The sequence below is a fragment of the Myotis myotis genome, unplaced genomic scaffold (assembly GCF_014108235.1).
Source record: "Myotis myotis isolate mMyoMyo1 unplaced genomic scaffold, mMyoMyo1.p scaffold_m19_p_3, whole genome shotgun sequence".
Lineage (NCBI taxonomy): Eukaryota > Metazoa > Chordata > Mammalia > Chiroptera > Vespertilionidae > Myotis > Myotis myotis.
Genome location: NW_023416335.1, coordinates 94,247,181 through 94,263,144, shown reverse-complemented (window position 1 = coordinate 94,263,144; position 15,964 = coordinate 94,247,181). Strand labels below are relative to the sequence as shown.

At 40.1% G+C, this 15,964-nt stretch overlaps 1 protein-coding gene across 7 annotated transcripts in view; it reads right to left on the bottom strand.

Annotated features, from left to right (window-relative positions):
- The window catches only part of LOC118650845 (mitochondrial intermediate peptidase), a 261,908-nt gene extending 246,474 nt beyond the window's left edge, over positions 1-15,434 (bottom strand). For 4 of the 7 annotated variants that reach the window (XM_036299303.1, XM_036299306.1, XM_036299305.1 and 1 more), the window contains exons 1-4: positions 15,085-15,434; positions 12,286-12,459; positions 6,545-6,633; positions 3,614-3,700 (exon numbers count right to left, since the gene is read on the bottom strand). In XM_036299303.1, the coding sequence (XP_036155196.1) occupies positions 3,614-3,700; positions 6,545-6,633; positions 12,286-12,459; positions 15,085-15,273 (539 nt within the window). In that variant the 5' untranslated portion in view covers positions 15,274-15,434. Of the gene's footprint in view, positions 1-3,613; positions 3,701-6,544; positions 6,634-8,157; positions 8,236-12,285; positions 12,460-15,084 lie in introns of those variants that run through there. The other 3 variants (XM_036299304.1, XM_036299310.1, XM_036299308.1) reach the window with 3 other exon arrangements.
- Positions 15,435-15,964: the final 530 nt, after the last annotated feature.

Here is a 15,964-nt window from a genome sequence, read left to right as displayed (position 1 = left end):
TGACCTCCAGGGAGCAGACGCTCTGACTGGTAGGTTAGCTTGCTGCTGGGGTCCAGCTGATCAGGACTGAGTGAGATGCGCCAGACACACTCTGGAGCTCTCCTGAGATCTCTCCCTGGTTGGCCAACCTCCCTTGTCCCTCCCTAGCCCTGATCATGCACCAGTGGGGTCCTTTGGCCTGGCCTGTACCCTCTTGCAATCCAGGACCCCTCAGCGGATGTCGGAGAGCCAGTATCAGCTTGATCCTGCCATCCAGGCCAAGGGACCCCACTGGTGCATGAATTTGTGCACCGGGCCTCTAATCTACACTAATAAAAGACAAAGATGCTAATTGACCATACCTTCACTATGCCCATCAGCCAATCAGAAGAGTATGCAAATTAACCAAACAAAGATGGCCGTTAAATTTGCATACTGCAGGCAGGGTGGGACAGCGCCATCCGCTGCCTGCCCCGCCGCCATCTGGGCCTGCCATCTGCGACCCGGGGCAGTGGGGCGGGACAGCACAATCCACCACCCGACCCGCCGCCATCCGGCCCTCCCGTGTGTGACCCGGGGCGGCTGGGTGGGACAGCAGCGATCCGTCGCCCACCCGGCCGCCATCAGCCCTCCCGTGTGTGATCCGGAGCGAAGCTGGACGACCCCAGGGCCTGTTCCAGCCAGAGCCCGGCCAGAGCGAAGACCTGGGTCCCGGGTGCCAGAGGCAAACTGGTGCCAGCAGCCAAGGGAAGGGAAGGACTATTGCACGAACTTATATGTATATAAGTTCTTTGGTTAATCTCTTCTTGTTTCCCCCCACGCCTCCCCTGATATATGTCAGTCTGTTCCATGACTCCATGCCTCTGGACATATTTTGTTAATCAGTTTATTTCATTCATTAGATTCCACTTATAAATGAGATCATTTGATATTTGTCTTTCTTTGACTGGCTTATTTTACTCAGCATAATATTCTCCAGAGCAATCCATACTGTCACAAAAGATAAGAAACCCTTTTTTATGGTTGCATAGTATTCCATTGTGTATGCCAACGTACCACATCGTTTTTATCCACTCATCTACTGACAGCACTTGGGATGTTTCCAGATCTTAGTTAGCTATTATAAACGCTGCTGTGAACATGGGGGGGGGAGGGGTGGGGGGGCATATATTCTTTCTGATTGGTGTTTTGTTGTTTTTAGGATATATTCCTAGAGGTGGGGCATTAGTCAAACATTAGTTTCATTTTATTTTTTTTTTGGTAAATTCCATATTGTTTTTCATAGTGGCTGCACCAATCTGCATTCCCACCAGAAATGTACTAGCATTCCCTTTTTTCCACATCCTTGCCAGCACTTAATGTTTGTTGATTTATTGATGGTAGCCATTCTGGCACATGTGAAGTGATACCTCATTGTAGTTTTAATTTGCATCTCTCTGGTGATTAGTGATGTTGAGCATTTTTTCATATGTCTATTGGCCATCTGTATGTCCTCTTTGGAGAAGTGCTTATTCAGGTCCTGTGCCCATTTTTTAATTGGGTTACTTGTCATCCTTTTGCTGAGCTATATGAATTCTTTATATATTTTGGAAATTAACCCCCTTTCAGAGGTGTCATTGGCAAATATGTTCTCCCATTCAGTGGGTTCCTTTTTCATTTTGATGATGGTTTCTTTTGCTGTTGCAAAAGCTTTTTAGTTCCATGTGTTTATTTTCTCCTTTGTTTCTCTTGCCCTAAGAGATGTATCAGTGAAAATTCTGCTACGTGATATGTCTGAGATTTTCCTGCCTATGTTTTCTTCTAAGTTTTGAGTTTATTCTTGTATATGGTTAAGTTGGTGATCTAGCTTCACTTTTTTCCAAGTACCTGCCCAATTTTCCCAATACCATTTGAGACTGTCTTTACCTCATTGTATGTTCTTAACTCCTTTGTCAAATATTAGTTGACCAGGATGATGTCAGTCACTTTCTGGGGTCTCTGTTCTGTTCCATTGATCTCTAGGCCTATTCTTGTGCCGGTACCAGGCTGTTTTGGTTAAAAGATCCTATTGGAATTTTTAGTAACATCCAGAAATGTGGTATGTATCCTATTAACACAAATATTTTGTATCTAAAATGGTATGCTAGTCACAACTTTTAATCACTAAATATGGAAAAGTCAATTTTTATTAAAGTTAAATAATGGACCTGCCTGAGTAGCTCAGTTGGTTAGAGTGTCACCACAATACACCAAGGTTGTGGAATCCCTGGTCAGGGCACATACAAGAATCAATCAGTGAATGCATAAATAAATGGAACAACAAACTTCTATTTCTCTCTCTCTCTTTCTCTCTCTCTCTCTCTCTCTCTCTCTCTCTGTCTCTCTCTCTGTCTCTCGCTCTGTCTCTCTCATTCCCTCCCTCCCTCCCTTCCCATGTCTCTAAAATCAATAAATGATTTTTAGAAGAAATTTAAAGTCATATTATGAATAATCTGCTGTTGTCAGTACCAGCTGAGAATAAATCTGGCAAAATTAGCAGTCATTTAACTTTTACTTGTTTTGCTAGTAAGGCAATATAATGCTAAATACAATATAGTTATAATAAAGACAAACTATTCTGATGGTATAGCTAGCTTTACTAGTATACTGAGCATAGGATCAATGTGCAGCAGGACCAAATAAACATCTGCATACCAGACAATCAGGTAAAAGCATCCCTCAACACAGCCTTATTATGCTATTCATACATCATGCTACTCACATACCAAATTAACACAAGTTCCCATTATCAACTGATCCCTGTTGGGTAGGGCTTCACTTTAAGTCACAAGCCACATGTGGAGACAGAAAGAAGAGAAGGAAGCAGGAGGAGGGAAAAATCAAGGAGTCAAAGGAAGAAAGTGTCCCATAAACAAAAAGTAGATAAGTACAAACAGGTAAGAAAAAATGTTAATATCTGTGCTATGACACAAAAAATACCTAGGTGGGTTAATGACAAACCCTACAATACCTATTTTATAGTAAATAAATTTGAGCAAAGAAATATGATATCCAAAGTCCAATATCAAATATTTTTATGTATTCACTTAGAAATTAGGCCTTTTCAATTCAGATTAACAAATATAATCTAGTGAACCACAGCAAATCATTGCAAGGATTTTGACATCCACCCAGTAAATAAAATCAATTTGTTAATATCTTCTGGTGATATCAATTATGGAACTTTAAGCATGAAGCTAAATGTAATTATCAATAGTTTATAGGTATTCATTAATTCTTTAGACACATACTATAGCGCATGAGTGTTGTAGGTGCCAAGGATGCAGCAGTGAACAAAACAAACCAGATTCCTATTCTCAAGGAACTTCCAGAATAGTGAGGTAGAAAAAGATAAACAAATTAACAAATAAGTTAATATTGGAAGTGATTAGGACTAAGAAGAAAAACAAAGAGGATTAAGCATATGATCTCATATAAAGTTCTTAGAGGAGATACCATTTGAGTAGAGTCCTAAAGAAAGTGCAGGAATCATGTAGCGATACCTGTGGAGAAACACTCCAGACACCAGGGGGTGTGAGTAGAGAGATACCCAGGAGGAGTCTTCTAGTCTAGCCTCTACAGTCACAATCATAATAAATGCAAGGGACATGAGTACCTGGTTTCTGGATCAAGGGAATCCACGAGTTTTTTATCAGCTAGTAATTTTTGCAGGCTTTGATATAATTCCACATTTGTGTTCAACCTATAAAAATTACAAATAAAAAAATTAAATGATTATCTAATACCTACTTTTTATTTTACATCAAGAGAAGGATGTCAGATTCTAATGTCAGAGGCCAAAAGATTTAAGATTGTTTTGTTTCTTCATCTGGACTAGTAATAGCATAACCATATTTAATGTATTGACAAGCAGTCAGTTGGGCGAAGTGTTAAAATACAAACTGTTTTGGACGGTAAAAGGATAAATTTCAAGTCAGTCAGCAGCTGGAGCCCGGAGAGCAGAGAAGAAAGAGGGGAGGGAAGAAATGTGGTTACCGGTGATTAGGCCCCACTGCCATTGAGAACCAGTCCATTAGCAATATGCAACAGCCATTTGTTCTGGAGTCAGGAGAGGAGTAAGAATGGAAGGGAGCATGAACAAACACAAAACTTTTGTAGTTCTGAACTGAGTACTCTAGACACTGGACTGGCTACCTTTGCTCATCTGGATGAGAATGACAGGCCCACATTATGAGAACTCAAAGCCACAGGCTTCAGAGCCACACACTCAGGCTGCAGCATAGGCCCTAGTACTATGCTATGACCTTGGCCAAGTTATTTGAACCCTTCAGCTACTGAGACCTCAGGTCACCCTAAGGGTTAAATGAGATAATGTGTGTACAGCACACACTCCCCATACTAATGAACCCTAGATATTGTTAGGTAGCCTGTCAGCCTGCCCCTGGCCGCCCCCTACCTGAGTACTGCTCTCAACCCAACCCCACAGTACCACCTTCAGGTCTTGAGTCCTTCCCTGGATGCCAAGAAGCCCTAATACTCTGCTAAATAGTGAGCTGGTTCTAGACACAATGTGTCCCTTGCCTATTGTTCCTCAGGGAAGGGCCAGGTTATAAAAACCATATACCAATTCCTACTCACAGACTCTTGGATGGTCAGGTTCTCCAGTCAGGTCACAATAAAAATCCTGCAGTTTTTAATAAATCAAAGGATTTCTGTTGCACCATTCTCATGTGCTACCCTGAACGCCAAGGGAACTGAGTTAGTCACCTCCAATCAAAAAACACTCAACAAGGGCAGACACATCACCTCCTCTCCCACCCCAGTCACTCATCCCAGGAAACCAGGAAGAGAAAACCATGGTTGGTTGTCCATCTCCTCTAAGCTTGCACACCTAAGGAGCTAGTCCATGTCAAACCGGCAGCAGTTTAGCGGTAGCCTGCATTGTACCTTCTTCAGAAGTTTGAGCAAATCTCCCACATGTGTCTTAAGTCATAAGATCCTCATATAATATCTATACTTTAGTCTATATCCGGCATTAATTCTAAACAAACACACCTACTTATAGGCTTTTATTCCACTACTGAAAAATAAGTCAATTCTACACATGCACCTAAAATCATTGTATTTTTCACAGATTAACTGAAGCAGTTAGTTAAGATATGACTCAGGTAGACCAAAAGAGAAAATGAGCCACAGCACTCAGTGAGAATAAAAAAATCAAGGTCTAGTGAAGGCTATGAGTTGGTTGGTGACTTTACTTTTGGGTTCCTGGGCTGGTCTCAGGGCAGCAGAGGAATGTTATGAATAACAAAAGACTGAAACTTTGTCCAGTGGAAGTGAATACTTTGGACAGACACTCTTGATAACACTTCACAACCAATAGGGCTCCCTGTTGTCCTCCCAGACAAATAAGAGCCCATTACACCAGACAGAATCAGGGCACTTTAGGCAGGCAACCCAGGCTTTGGCTCTGACTCATACCTTGGGGCCTTTCCCTAGGCTATACTCTCTCCCAAGGAGACCCCAATTTCAGCCCCTTCTTCATGTTCAGTGTCTGGAATTTGCAGGGACCAGATGTATCCCATTCAACAATTTGATTTTCAATGGCAATAACAAAAATGACATGTCTTGTCCCAAAGAGATCCCACAATGCTCAGTGGGGAAAGCAGCAGCAGCACATCCTGTAGCATCAGGTCCTCCAGGAAGCCTTGTTGAACTGGAGAAGTCACCTCCACACTCGCCCTCCCCCTCATCCAGATTCTGCTTCGTGAAAATCTTCCTGTGCTGACTGGCCCTGATTATTTGGTTGTGAATTCATGCCAGGTGAGCACAGTGCTCTCAGTAGCTTTAGACGCTTTCTGGCTTTCTGGCATGGCATCATGCACCTAAGTGTTTTTTAATATGGCACTGTCCCGCTCCAAGTTATTTTAACAAGCTGCTTGGAACTCTAGGAGATGGCTTACAATATTTAAATTTACCTCAGAATAACTTTTAAATAAGTCACTTCATCATAGTCTCAGCCTGCCTCAGCCCTCCCAGAATGTTTTATCATCTCTCTAGATGTGTCTAATTCCAAATCCACAGGGACTGTAAGGCCACTGTGTAGAGATAATGTTGGCTTCTTGCCCTGTGGTCCAGAGCCACCAACACAACAACAGTTTAATTACATGACAGTCTAAACTCCAACTTACCACTGAGATACTAAAAAAAAACTGACTTAATATAACCAATGATAATAAGGATATTGGAGGTTTGCCATGTTCCTGACACCTTTATGAGCACTTGTATTATTTTATTTTCATCACAACCCTCAGAGGCAAATCATTTTATTACCCCATTTACAGACAAGGAAACTAAATGACAAATAACTAGCCTAAAGTCACACTGCTTGTGCAAGGAAGATGAGAGCTGCTGCCTGCCCCCTGGGTCCTCCCGATTGCCCATCACCCTGGGCAGCTGTGCAATATTCACACATACTATCCCCCACCCTGCTGGGGAGGAATAAGCCCCACCTATACATTTCCTAGAGCACAAATCCACAAAACTACATCACCCAATACTGTAACGAAGGGGGAAGAAAACATACTTTTCTACCATGGTGCCAATACTTCTACAAGCTTCTTCTGCTGCCTCTCTGAATGCTGGCTCAGGGTGAGCAATTTTCACAAAATCAGCCTAATGAAGAGAAAAGACAAAACCAAAAGGGAATTTGATGGGAAGCTTTCTTCCAAGATCTAAGGGGGAAATGAAAAACCTAGTTTTAAATGTGCCATTTGGCTTGACCTATGCATTTCCATTACTGAAATTTTCCTAACTAGTAGGGAGGGCAAAGCAGCTTCTTTCTGAACATTATTCTGTTATTCCTTGGAACCAAGTTTGTTTCGGCCCAAAGATTTTAATATTTTTACTAACTTTCTTTTAGAATCTTTCTCCTTCTAATGTCAATATATACCAAGTGAATTCTTCCTAATTCTACAATTCAAACAAGCAGATTCTTGTTCACATATTCTAAAACTTTCTAATTAAACTCATCTACAATATGGTTCTCACATGTTAACCTGGATTCAGAGAACAACTCTTAGAGACTTTTCTTTTTTCTTTTTTAATTGACACATACTACAGTTTCAAAACTGATTTAACTACATTCTAGCCTTTGTGCAGAAAACAAAGGCATATTCTTTCTTTAAAGCCCTTATAGTAAGTATGAATTCCTAGTTCTAATCTAAAGGGCACACAGCTACCACTGCTGAGAGGCTGCTATATTGATCTTAGAATCAAACTGAGCTAGAATTCATATTTTAATATGAAATCAGGTAAAACTAGATTTTACTTTTCATGTTAATTGCAGTACATTGCAAAAAAAAAGCAGGAAAAAAACAAAATGCTACACTATTTTTCCTTTATCCTCCAAGAAGACATGTATGACATATAACAAAACAAGATCACAAGTAAAATTTCCTAATTTTATTATCAAATACTTTTTAACAAAAAACGTTTAAATCCATAGTTATATACAACTTTTGATGAAATAATAACAGTATTAACGCACCTGAAAACTGAGCTATGTAAAATTAACAATATATTGTATAAATCGTCAATTTACATGTTGCAGAATTTATAATTGATATTAAAACTTAAAACACTAGCATACTCATTTATAGTAGCGATGAGAGAAACAATTCTGTTACACAGCAAGGGTATTAAAAAAGAAAAGTAAAGCAAAATGACAACTTGGTAGAAAATACAGTTTTTAAAATCATTGTCTTATAACAGTATCAAATTTACTGACAGGTAAAAATCTTAAAAATTCAAAAAGAAAGAAGGTTCTTTGAATTTTTTTTCCCCAAAGACATATATTAGTTTTTAATGTGATATTAGAGTTCATAAATATAAAAACCTTCACAAATAGGACAAGCTATGGGGCAGAGAAGTTAAAATCTTTTAACAAAGGAGCAAAAGCAAAAAGGTGGAAAAAGTCCTAGAACACTGCTTAATTAAGATGGAGGCTAAGACAACAAATAAACAGTGAGTCCTGGGATTTTTTTACATAAAAAGCCAATAGTCAATTACACATAGTGAAAATCACTGACATTTTGTTTTTCAGATTTCAGTGATATAATTCAGCAGGGAAGGGAGACCTCCTTTTTGGCAATACATCTCATATAATTTACATCATTCAAAGCACTAGCATACACTTACTAAAGGATCAGAAAGAACCAAGATCCATTAAAATTGAGACCTGACAACCAGGGGCCCACAACGTATCTCACTTCACTCCTGAAAAAAAAAAAAAAAAAAACCCTTCAAAATATTTTATCAACCTCCTTAGAACTAGGACGTTTACTGTGATTGTGTGATGAACTGAAAGGTGTTACTGCTCAATTTAGTTGTATGGGAAAATAAAACATTTCAGGAGAAAAAAAAATGAAGAGGCTTTAAATTAGGTGAAAGGAGTCAACCTCAAAAGGCATATATGATTCCAATTACCTGACATTTTAGAAAAGACACATATAAATATGTAGGACGGTAGTTGCCTAGGGGCAAGAGGTGGGGGTGGTGGTGTAATTATTAAAGGGAGCTTTTTTGGAGTGATAGAATATTTTCATACTCTGTGGTGGTAGCTACATGAAAAATGAGTTAAATTCATAGAACTGTACCACCTTCCCCCCAATAAGTCAATTTTACTATATGATAATTTTTACAATAAATAAATAAATACTCTTTTAAATGATGGGAAGGCTAACCAACTTTCCAACCTCTCCGGGTAAGGTTTCATCAGATCTAAGCAGCCAGCCAGCCCCCAGGAGTGTACAGAACAGCAGGTAAGAACATGAGCTCTGCAACCAGACTACCTGGACTCAAAGCCCAACTTCTCCTTACTGGCTAGTTGACCTTGGACACATCATTTAACCTCTTAGTGCCTTTCTTTCCTCATCTGAAAATTAGATATGGTGAGAAGGTTCAATCTATTAATCCAGGTAAAGTGGTTATCACAGCCTGGTGCTTAGTGAGATTTAAAAACAAGTTAACACTATAATGCTCCATGAGGTCAGAAATTGGGTCTGTCTTAATCAGGACTGTATTCCTAGTGCCTATTACAGAGCCTGGCACGGCACATGGTGGGGGCTCAATGTTAAATGAATGTGAAGAAAGAACTATATACAGTCCAATACGAAGGAGACAGCAGCATGAGTGATCACGATCTTGCATCATGTACACCACTATAGTCACCTTCATTGATATGACTAATCAAGACGTGATTCTCTTGGGCTGACAAAATCATGCCTTCTGCCTTAGCAATGGGTTTTGTGTTTGAAGAAACCTAGGTACACTTCTATTTCAACTTCAAAATATTAAGAAGCAAGCATTTTTAATATAATCAGTTTGATGTTAAAACCTTGCTTTTAATTACAAAATGCATTCCCTAAAAGGTTTATAAAAACTGGTTTTTATAAGATTAATTTTATTGTAAACAAACATAAATTTTTATTAGAATTTTGGTAGTTTTCATAAAGAAAGAATCTTGGTCACGGAAGATGGCGACATAGATAAATGTGGTACTTGCCTCCTCCTACAACCTCATCAAAATTACAACTAAACTACAGAACAAACATCATTCAGAACCGCCTAAAATCTGGCTGAGTGAAAGTCCTACAACTAGGGAATTAAAGAAGCCACATCAAGACTGGTAAGAAGGGTGAAGGCATGGAATGGGCTGGTCCCAAACACGTGTGGCAGTTTTTAATTGGGAGGGATATCTTAGCTGCAGAGGTTCCCTCTGAGGACTAGGGGTCCCAGCCCCACACCAGACCCTTCAGCCCAGATATCCAGTGTCTGGAAGAGAAGTCCCCATATCTTCAGGCTGTAAAAACGAGCAGGGTTTTTGGCTGAGAAAGATAGAGGCTGCTGGAATCCCAGTCAGTCCTATAAAAGAGCCTGTGCACAGACTTACTTGAACTCACTCACTCTGAACTCCAGCACTGGGGCAGCAGCTTGAAAGGAACCAGGGACATATGGGGAGGAACTAAATTGTCTGGCATCAGGACAACAGCTGGTGGGGCAGCTTTCTCCCAAACAAAAGTTCTAGAAGAGGCCATTGTTCCTTTGCTGAGTTCTCCCGCTACACAGAGCCCACAGGCAGGCACCATACCTAAGACTCCATTAACCTGGCTCATACTGTTTGCCCAACCCTGGTGATTCCCTGAGACCTCATTCCACCCAATTTGCAGGCCCACCCAAGCTGTGTCCAATGGTTTTTACATATGACTGCTTCACAGCTTGACCTCTCCTGGGAACCTTCAAGCCCAACACAAACAGCAAACATCTGCAGATTACTGTAGCTTGTGTCGGATGCCCCCAGGCAGGGCACACGAAGTAGCTGACTTTGCACCTCCCAGGAGGCCCCAGAGCCAGTGCACCCGGTAGTCAGCTTCAGATTACATCAGATTACAACCCTACCACCTCCATGAATGACACAAAGCCCCAATGAAGCAAGTCCTACTCCATAGGGTCAGTTCATGCACAGAAGCTCTTCCACTGTAGCTACAGCCGACTGGTCTGGATGTCAATCCCTTCCAACAATCAAGGCTCAACTACAACAGGACAGTGTACATAGCCTACGTAGGGGTACACCTGGAGTGCCCAGCTCAAGTGACTGGGAAGCTGAGCCACTGGGCACTCTACCAAGTCCAGAGGACATAGCAGCTCTACTTAATACATAGAACCAAACACAGGGAAGCAGCCAAAATGCCAAGACAAAGAAACATGTCGCAAATGAAAAAAACAGAAAACTCCAGAAAAAGAATGAAATGAAATGGAAGCAAGCAAATTACCAGATACAGAGTTCAAAACAATGTTTATAAGGAGGCTCAAGGAACTTACTGAGAACTTCAAGGAGCTTTGAGAACTTTAAGGACTTAGTCCTTAGTGAGAACTTCAAGGAACTTAGTGAACACATCAACAACATAAAAAAGGGCCAGTCAGAAATTAAGCATATACAAACTGAAATGAAGAATAATTTACAGGGAATCAACAGTAGAGTAGAGGATGCTGAGAATCAAATCAGCAATTTGGAATATGAGGAAGCAAAAAATACCCAATCAGAACAGCAAAAAGAAAAAAGAATCCAAAAATATGAAAATAGTATAAGGAACCTCTGGGACAACTTCAAGCATACCAACATTAGCATCATGGGGTGCCGGAAGGAGAAGAGAGAGAACAAGAAATTGAAAATCTATTTGAAAAAATAATGACAAAAAGCTTCCCTTACCTGGTGAAAGAAATAGACATACAAGTCCGGGAAGTACATAGAGTCCCAAACAAGATGAGTCCAAAGAGGCAGACACCACCACACATCATTATTAAAATGCAAAAGGTTAAAGATAAACAGAGAATCTTAAAGGCAGCAAGGGAAAAGCAGCAAGGAAGTACCCATAAGATGTCAGCTGATTTCTCAAAAGAAACTTTGCAGGCCAGAGGGAGTGACAAGAAATATTCAAAGTAATAAAAACCAAAGACCTATAACCAAGATTACTCTACCCAGCAAAGCTATCATTTAGAATTAAAGGTCAGATAAAGACAAGAAAATGCTAAAAGAGTTCATCACCACCAAACCAGTATTACATGAAATATTAAAGTCTTCTTTAAGAAGAAGAAAAAAAGAATAAAAATATGAACAATAAAATGGCAATATTTATCTAATCAACAATTGAATCTAAAAATCCAAAATAAACAAACAAGCAGAACAGAAACAGACTCATAGAAAGAGAGAACATTCTGATGGCTGCCAGATGGGAGGGAGATTAGGAGGATGGGTGAAGAAGGTGAAGGGATTAAGGAGTACAAATAAAAATTAGTTATAGTGTAGTCCTGGGGATATAAAGCATAGCATAGAGAATATAGTCAATAATATTCTAATAACTATGTATGGTGTCAGATAGGTATGAGATTTTTCAGGATGATCACTAAGCTAACCACTGGGGTATACACCTGAAATTAATATAATATCTATGTCAACTGTAATTGAAAAAATTTTTAAATGATTTAAAAAAAAAATCTTGGTCATACAAAAAAACCTTTGACATATGAGTGATCATTCTTTTACTACATGACATGTATATTTTATTAAATATACATATTAAATTACAAGTTCTAAATATCACAATTTCCTACACATTTTTCCCATTCTTAATGACATACTTCACTATAACAAATTACATATAACAGCTCTCAAATAGTTCAGACATTTTTAACCTTGCAGTCTAATATTAAACCTAATAAACTTTAAATTTTAGAGAGGGGGTTACAAGTCTTAACACCAAATCTTACCAAGTCAGCCACCCTGCACAAGGCATCAGAGAGCTCGTCAAAGATGAGCACAGTCTGTGGTCCAGGTGGAGTGGAACACGCACGCGCCACCAGCAAATCTGTCTTTCTCAAGGCGTTTTCTTGTGCGATACGAAATCCTTCTGGGGCACTGAGCTCGGGAACTCCAAAAAGACCCTGAAATTCAATGAGTATTTCCAATTTATTACCAAAAATATTATTTTTTGGTATGTATAAATACTAGTTGGCATAAAGAAAATCTTGGGTTTTGATGGTCTATTATATAATTATAATATCTGTGATCACAGAACACTTTCACATTCTATCATGGTTTAAGAGTGTAATTTTTCTTTATTTTTAAATTATTTATAAAAATCAAGCTATGTCACTACTACAGAATCTAACTAATAAAGTAGTTACAAAGGTCAAATGAGATAATACCTGTTAAAAAACGAAACATTTTAAGCGTACCTGGCATACAGATAAGATATGATAGATGTTAGCTATAGTCATTACTAGCTGTGTGATTTGGCCAGCTTCTTTCTCCTCCTAGGCCTAAGTTTTCTCTTTAAGCACAATGGGGATGACAATACATATCTCACAGCATGCATACAGGTACTAGAAAATATATGTAAGTCCTTTAAACACTGTTTGGCATCTAGTGAGGTCCAGTACAAAACACAAATTATTCTACAATTATAAATTAGGGACAATGAGTTGATTAACCAACCACACAGATATTTCAGAAAGACTTAATAATCACGTTAAACCAAGTCATAGGCTGAAACTTGCAGCAAATTTTACAGTTTCCAAAAGCATTTAAATATCTTATAAAGACAAAAATCACTAATCTAATGGGAACAATCTTATTTTTGGACCAGTTCAACCACACTTATTTTAGCACTCCGGCGGGGAGGGGGAGAGGGAGAGAAAGCACACATCTACTTTATCTACTTCATGCCAAACAGTGAACTATGTATTTTATACAAGCCTCTCACTTAAATACCACAATTTTAGAGCAGGAACTACCACTCACTGTTTACAGATAAGGAGACAAACTTAAGAGTGAAGAAAAAGATTGAGGTCACTAATTAATTTTGGGAAAATCAGAACTTGAGTGGGTTCCCTACACCTCTAAAGCCCACACTTTCTCCATACTTCTGTATAGCAATTCATCTGTTTGAAAGTTTTCTCTCCTTCGAAGTCGAGCTCTAGAGGCAGAACCCTGCCCTTCATCATTTTAACCAGCTGACCAACATAGTGCCTAAAACATAGGGAACTGGAATGAATCCAATTAATGGAGCACATGCTAAACTTTGTAAATTAACTTTGTAGATGCTTAACATGATGATTTTGGGAAATACCAGGAGGTAAAACTTTCAGGCCTGGTAAGGCCTACTGTTTCTGTAAGAAAGCAAGTTAAGCTTTTAACCTCTCTTCAAACAATACTAAGAACTTGAAGAAAATAAAAATAGTTGGAGGCAGAGTAGAATCAGAACCATATATAAACTTTATCTTTATACTGATTTTATCTGAGTCAAGCACAGGCTAGTTCTACTTCCGTGTACACCTCTTCATACTTCCCTTGGGAATTCTAAATCTCAGACTATAAGTTATGGTAATACAAAAAAACCTAAACAAACCTTTTTTTTCAGTCAAAAACTAATTCATAAATTTGAAAATCTGGTTTCAGTACTTAAAATCATGATGTACAAAAGAAAACAAAACTAAAATTTCATCCACCTCAAATCAACCTTACGCTTCACTTCTTTCTGTTCAGAACTTATAGGTAGTTCTCCACACACCAATTGTTAATATCAACATTTTTCTTTACTTATATGGAAGTTAGTGTGGCAAATTTCATGCAAAAATTTGAAAATGGACAAAGCCAATTAAGGAGATAAAATAAAATAAAAACATCATTAAATTTACTGCAACAATATTCTAGACTCCACTTTGTATAAAACTTAAAGGCATAATAAAGAAATAATAAAGGTAAAAGTAAAACCTAAAACTGATATAATCCACAAAAGTAAAGTAGAACAGGCATCGGGTAAGTCCCTTTCAACCCTGCCTTCCATTCACCTTTAATTCAGCCATTCAACAAATATTATTGACTACTGAAGCCAGACACCATGCTGGGCAGCAGGGATATAGAAATTAATAGAAACCAAAGAATTCATCAGTAATTTCCTGAAGGAAGAAATCAATGTGAACAACTCCACAGCACCATATGAAGTTAACTTCTTTTCAACAAGTTTTTATTGTTTGTTTTTTTACCAAACACACACACACAAAACAAGAGAGCCCAAAGCTTTGAAAAAAGTTAATGGAATTTCAGGCATCAATGCAATTACTAATGACAGAACTAAAGGCATGTGTGTCCTTGCAAAAGGAATACTTGTCACCGAATGTGAACTCACAGGGCCAGGCCTCGTGGGCACACGTGTAGGGTTGGAGCAAAAGTGAATTTAGTAGGAGCTGGGCTCAGTGTGAGGAGAGGATGGCACCAGAGGGGCGGAATTCACTTCCAAGATGAACTATTTTAACTTTTTGTGGAGCAAGGGGTTCACACAGAGATAGGTCCTAGGACCCAAATTTTGGTGAGGGGATCACTAAAAACCACCCCGCCCCCTTTAACCTAGCCCCTCAAACAGCAAGCGCGCAAACACTTCCTGTATAACGTGGGTTCTCTGCCCATGTCCTCCCGGACCCCGCAAGATTTGTCCCCATCCACTCCCCGCGGAGAAGAGGGCCAGTTTATCCCAGCAAACAAGGAGAGCCCTGGCCCGCGCCGCTCACCCGGCGCTCTCCAAACAGGTCCAGGCGCAAGCCCTGGGGCTTGACATTGAACGCGGCACCCACTGGAGACCAGCCGGTGCTGACCCGTCGGGCCCGGAGCCCGGCTCCGAAGCCTCCCAGGCGCGAGCGCACTGGCAGCAGAGCCGATGCCCGGGCTGTAAGGCCGCCCAGCCTTCTGGTGCACAGCATTGTGTCCCGGAGCAGCCCCTTCCCGCGCCGCGTGGCCCCCGCGGGGCTCTATGGCTGCTCTGGGAGCTGTTGCACAGCGTTTCCTAGGCAGCGGCCCTACGCCAGCCACGTGAGACCCTCACTTTCCAGAACGAAAGGTTGGCTCTCAGGATGTGGTCACGTCTGCGTCGTCAAGGCAAGAGCGTCGCCTCGCCGCCTTCTCGGCAGCTGCTGCGGTCTTGCGCCCCCGTGTGCCTGGAGTCAGGAACGGCCAAGGTTTACGCTTCCACCAAGTAGCCTGCACAAGAAGGCCAAGTCACATTACAGGATGAATTTTTCCAGGAGAGGCAGTGAACACCCAGAGGAGGAAGCCTGGGCGTTTGAGGGTCTTCCCCGATGTGACACGAGATGATTCAAACTCCTCTAGAAAAGATAGTCGAAATTAAATATATGGTGTGACTTCACATCAGAGCTATGGTTGTGTGGAACCAAGTAAATTAACTAAAAGTGAAATTTCATCTACTTTGAATTGGAAAATTATTATAATAACCTACACTATAAATCTGAAGGCAGAGGGGTTTGCCAAACTTTAATCAACAAGATAAAAATGAAAAGATTTGGGGGCAGGGGAGGCATTAGGAAATTGTGATTTGGGGCTTAGTACAGAGCATATGGAACGGCGCTGCTAGGACAAGAATGGGGGAATCTGACA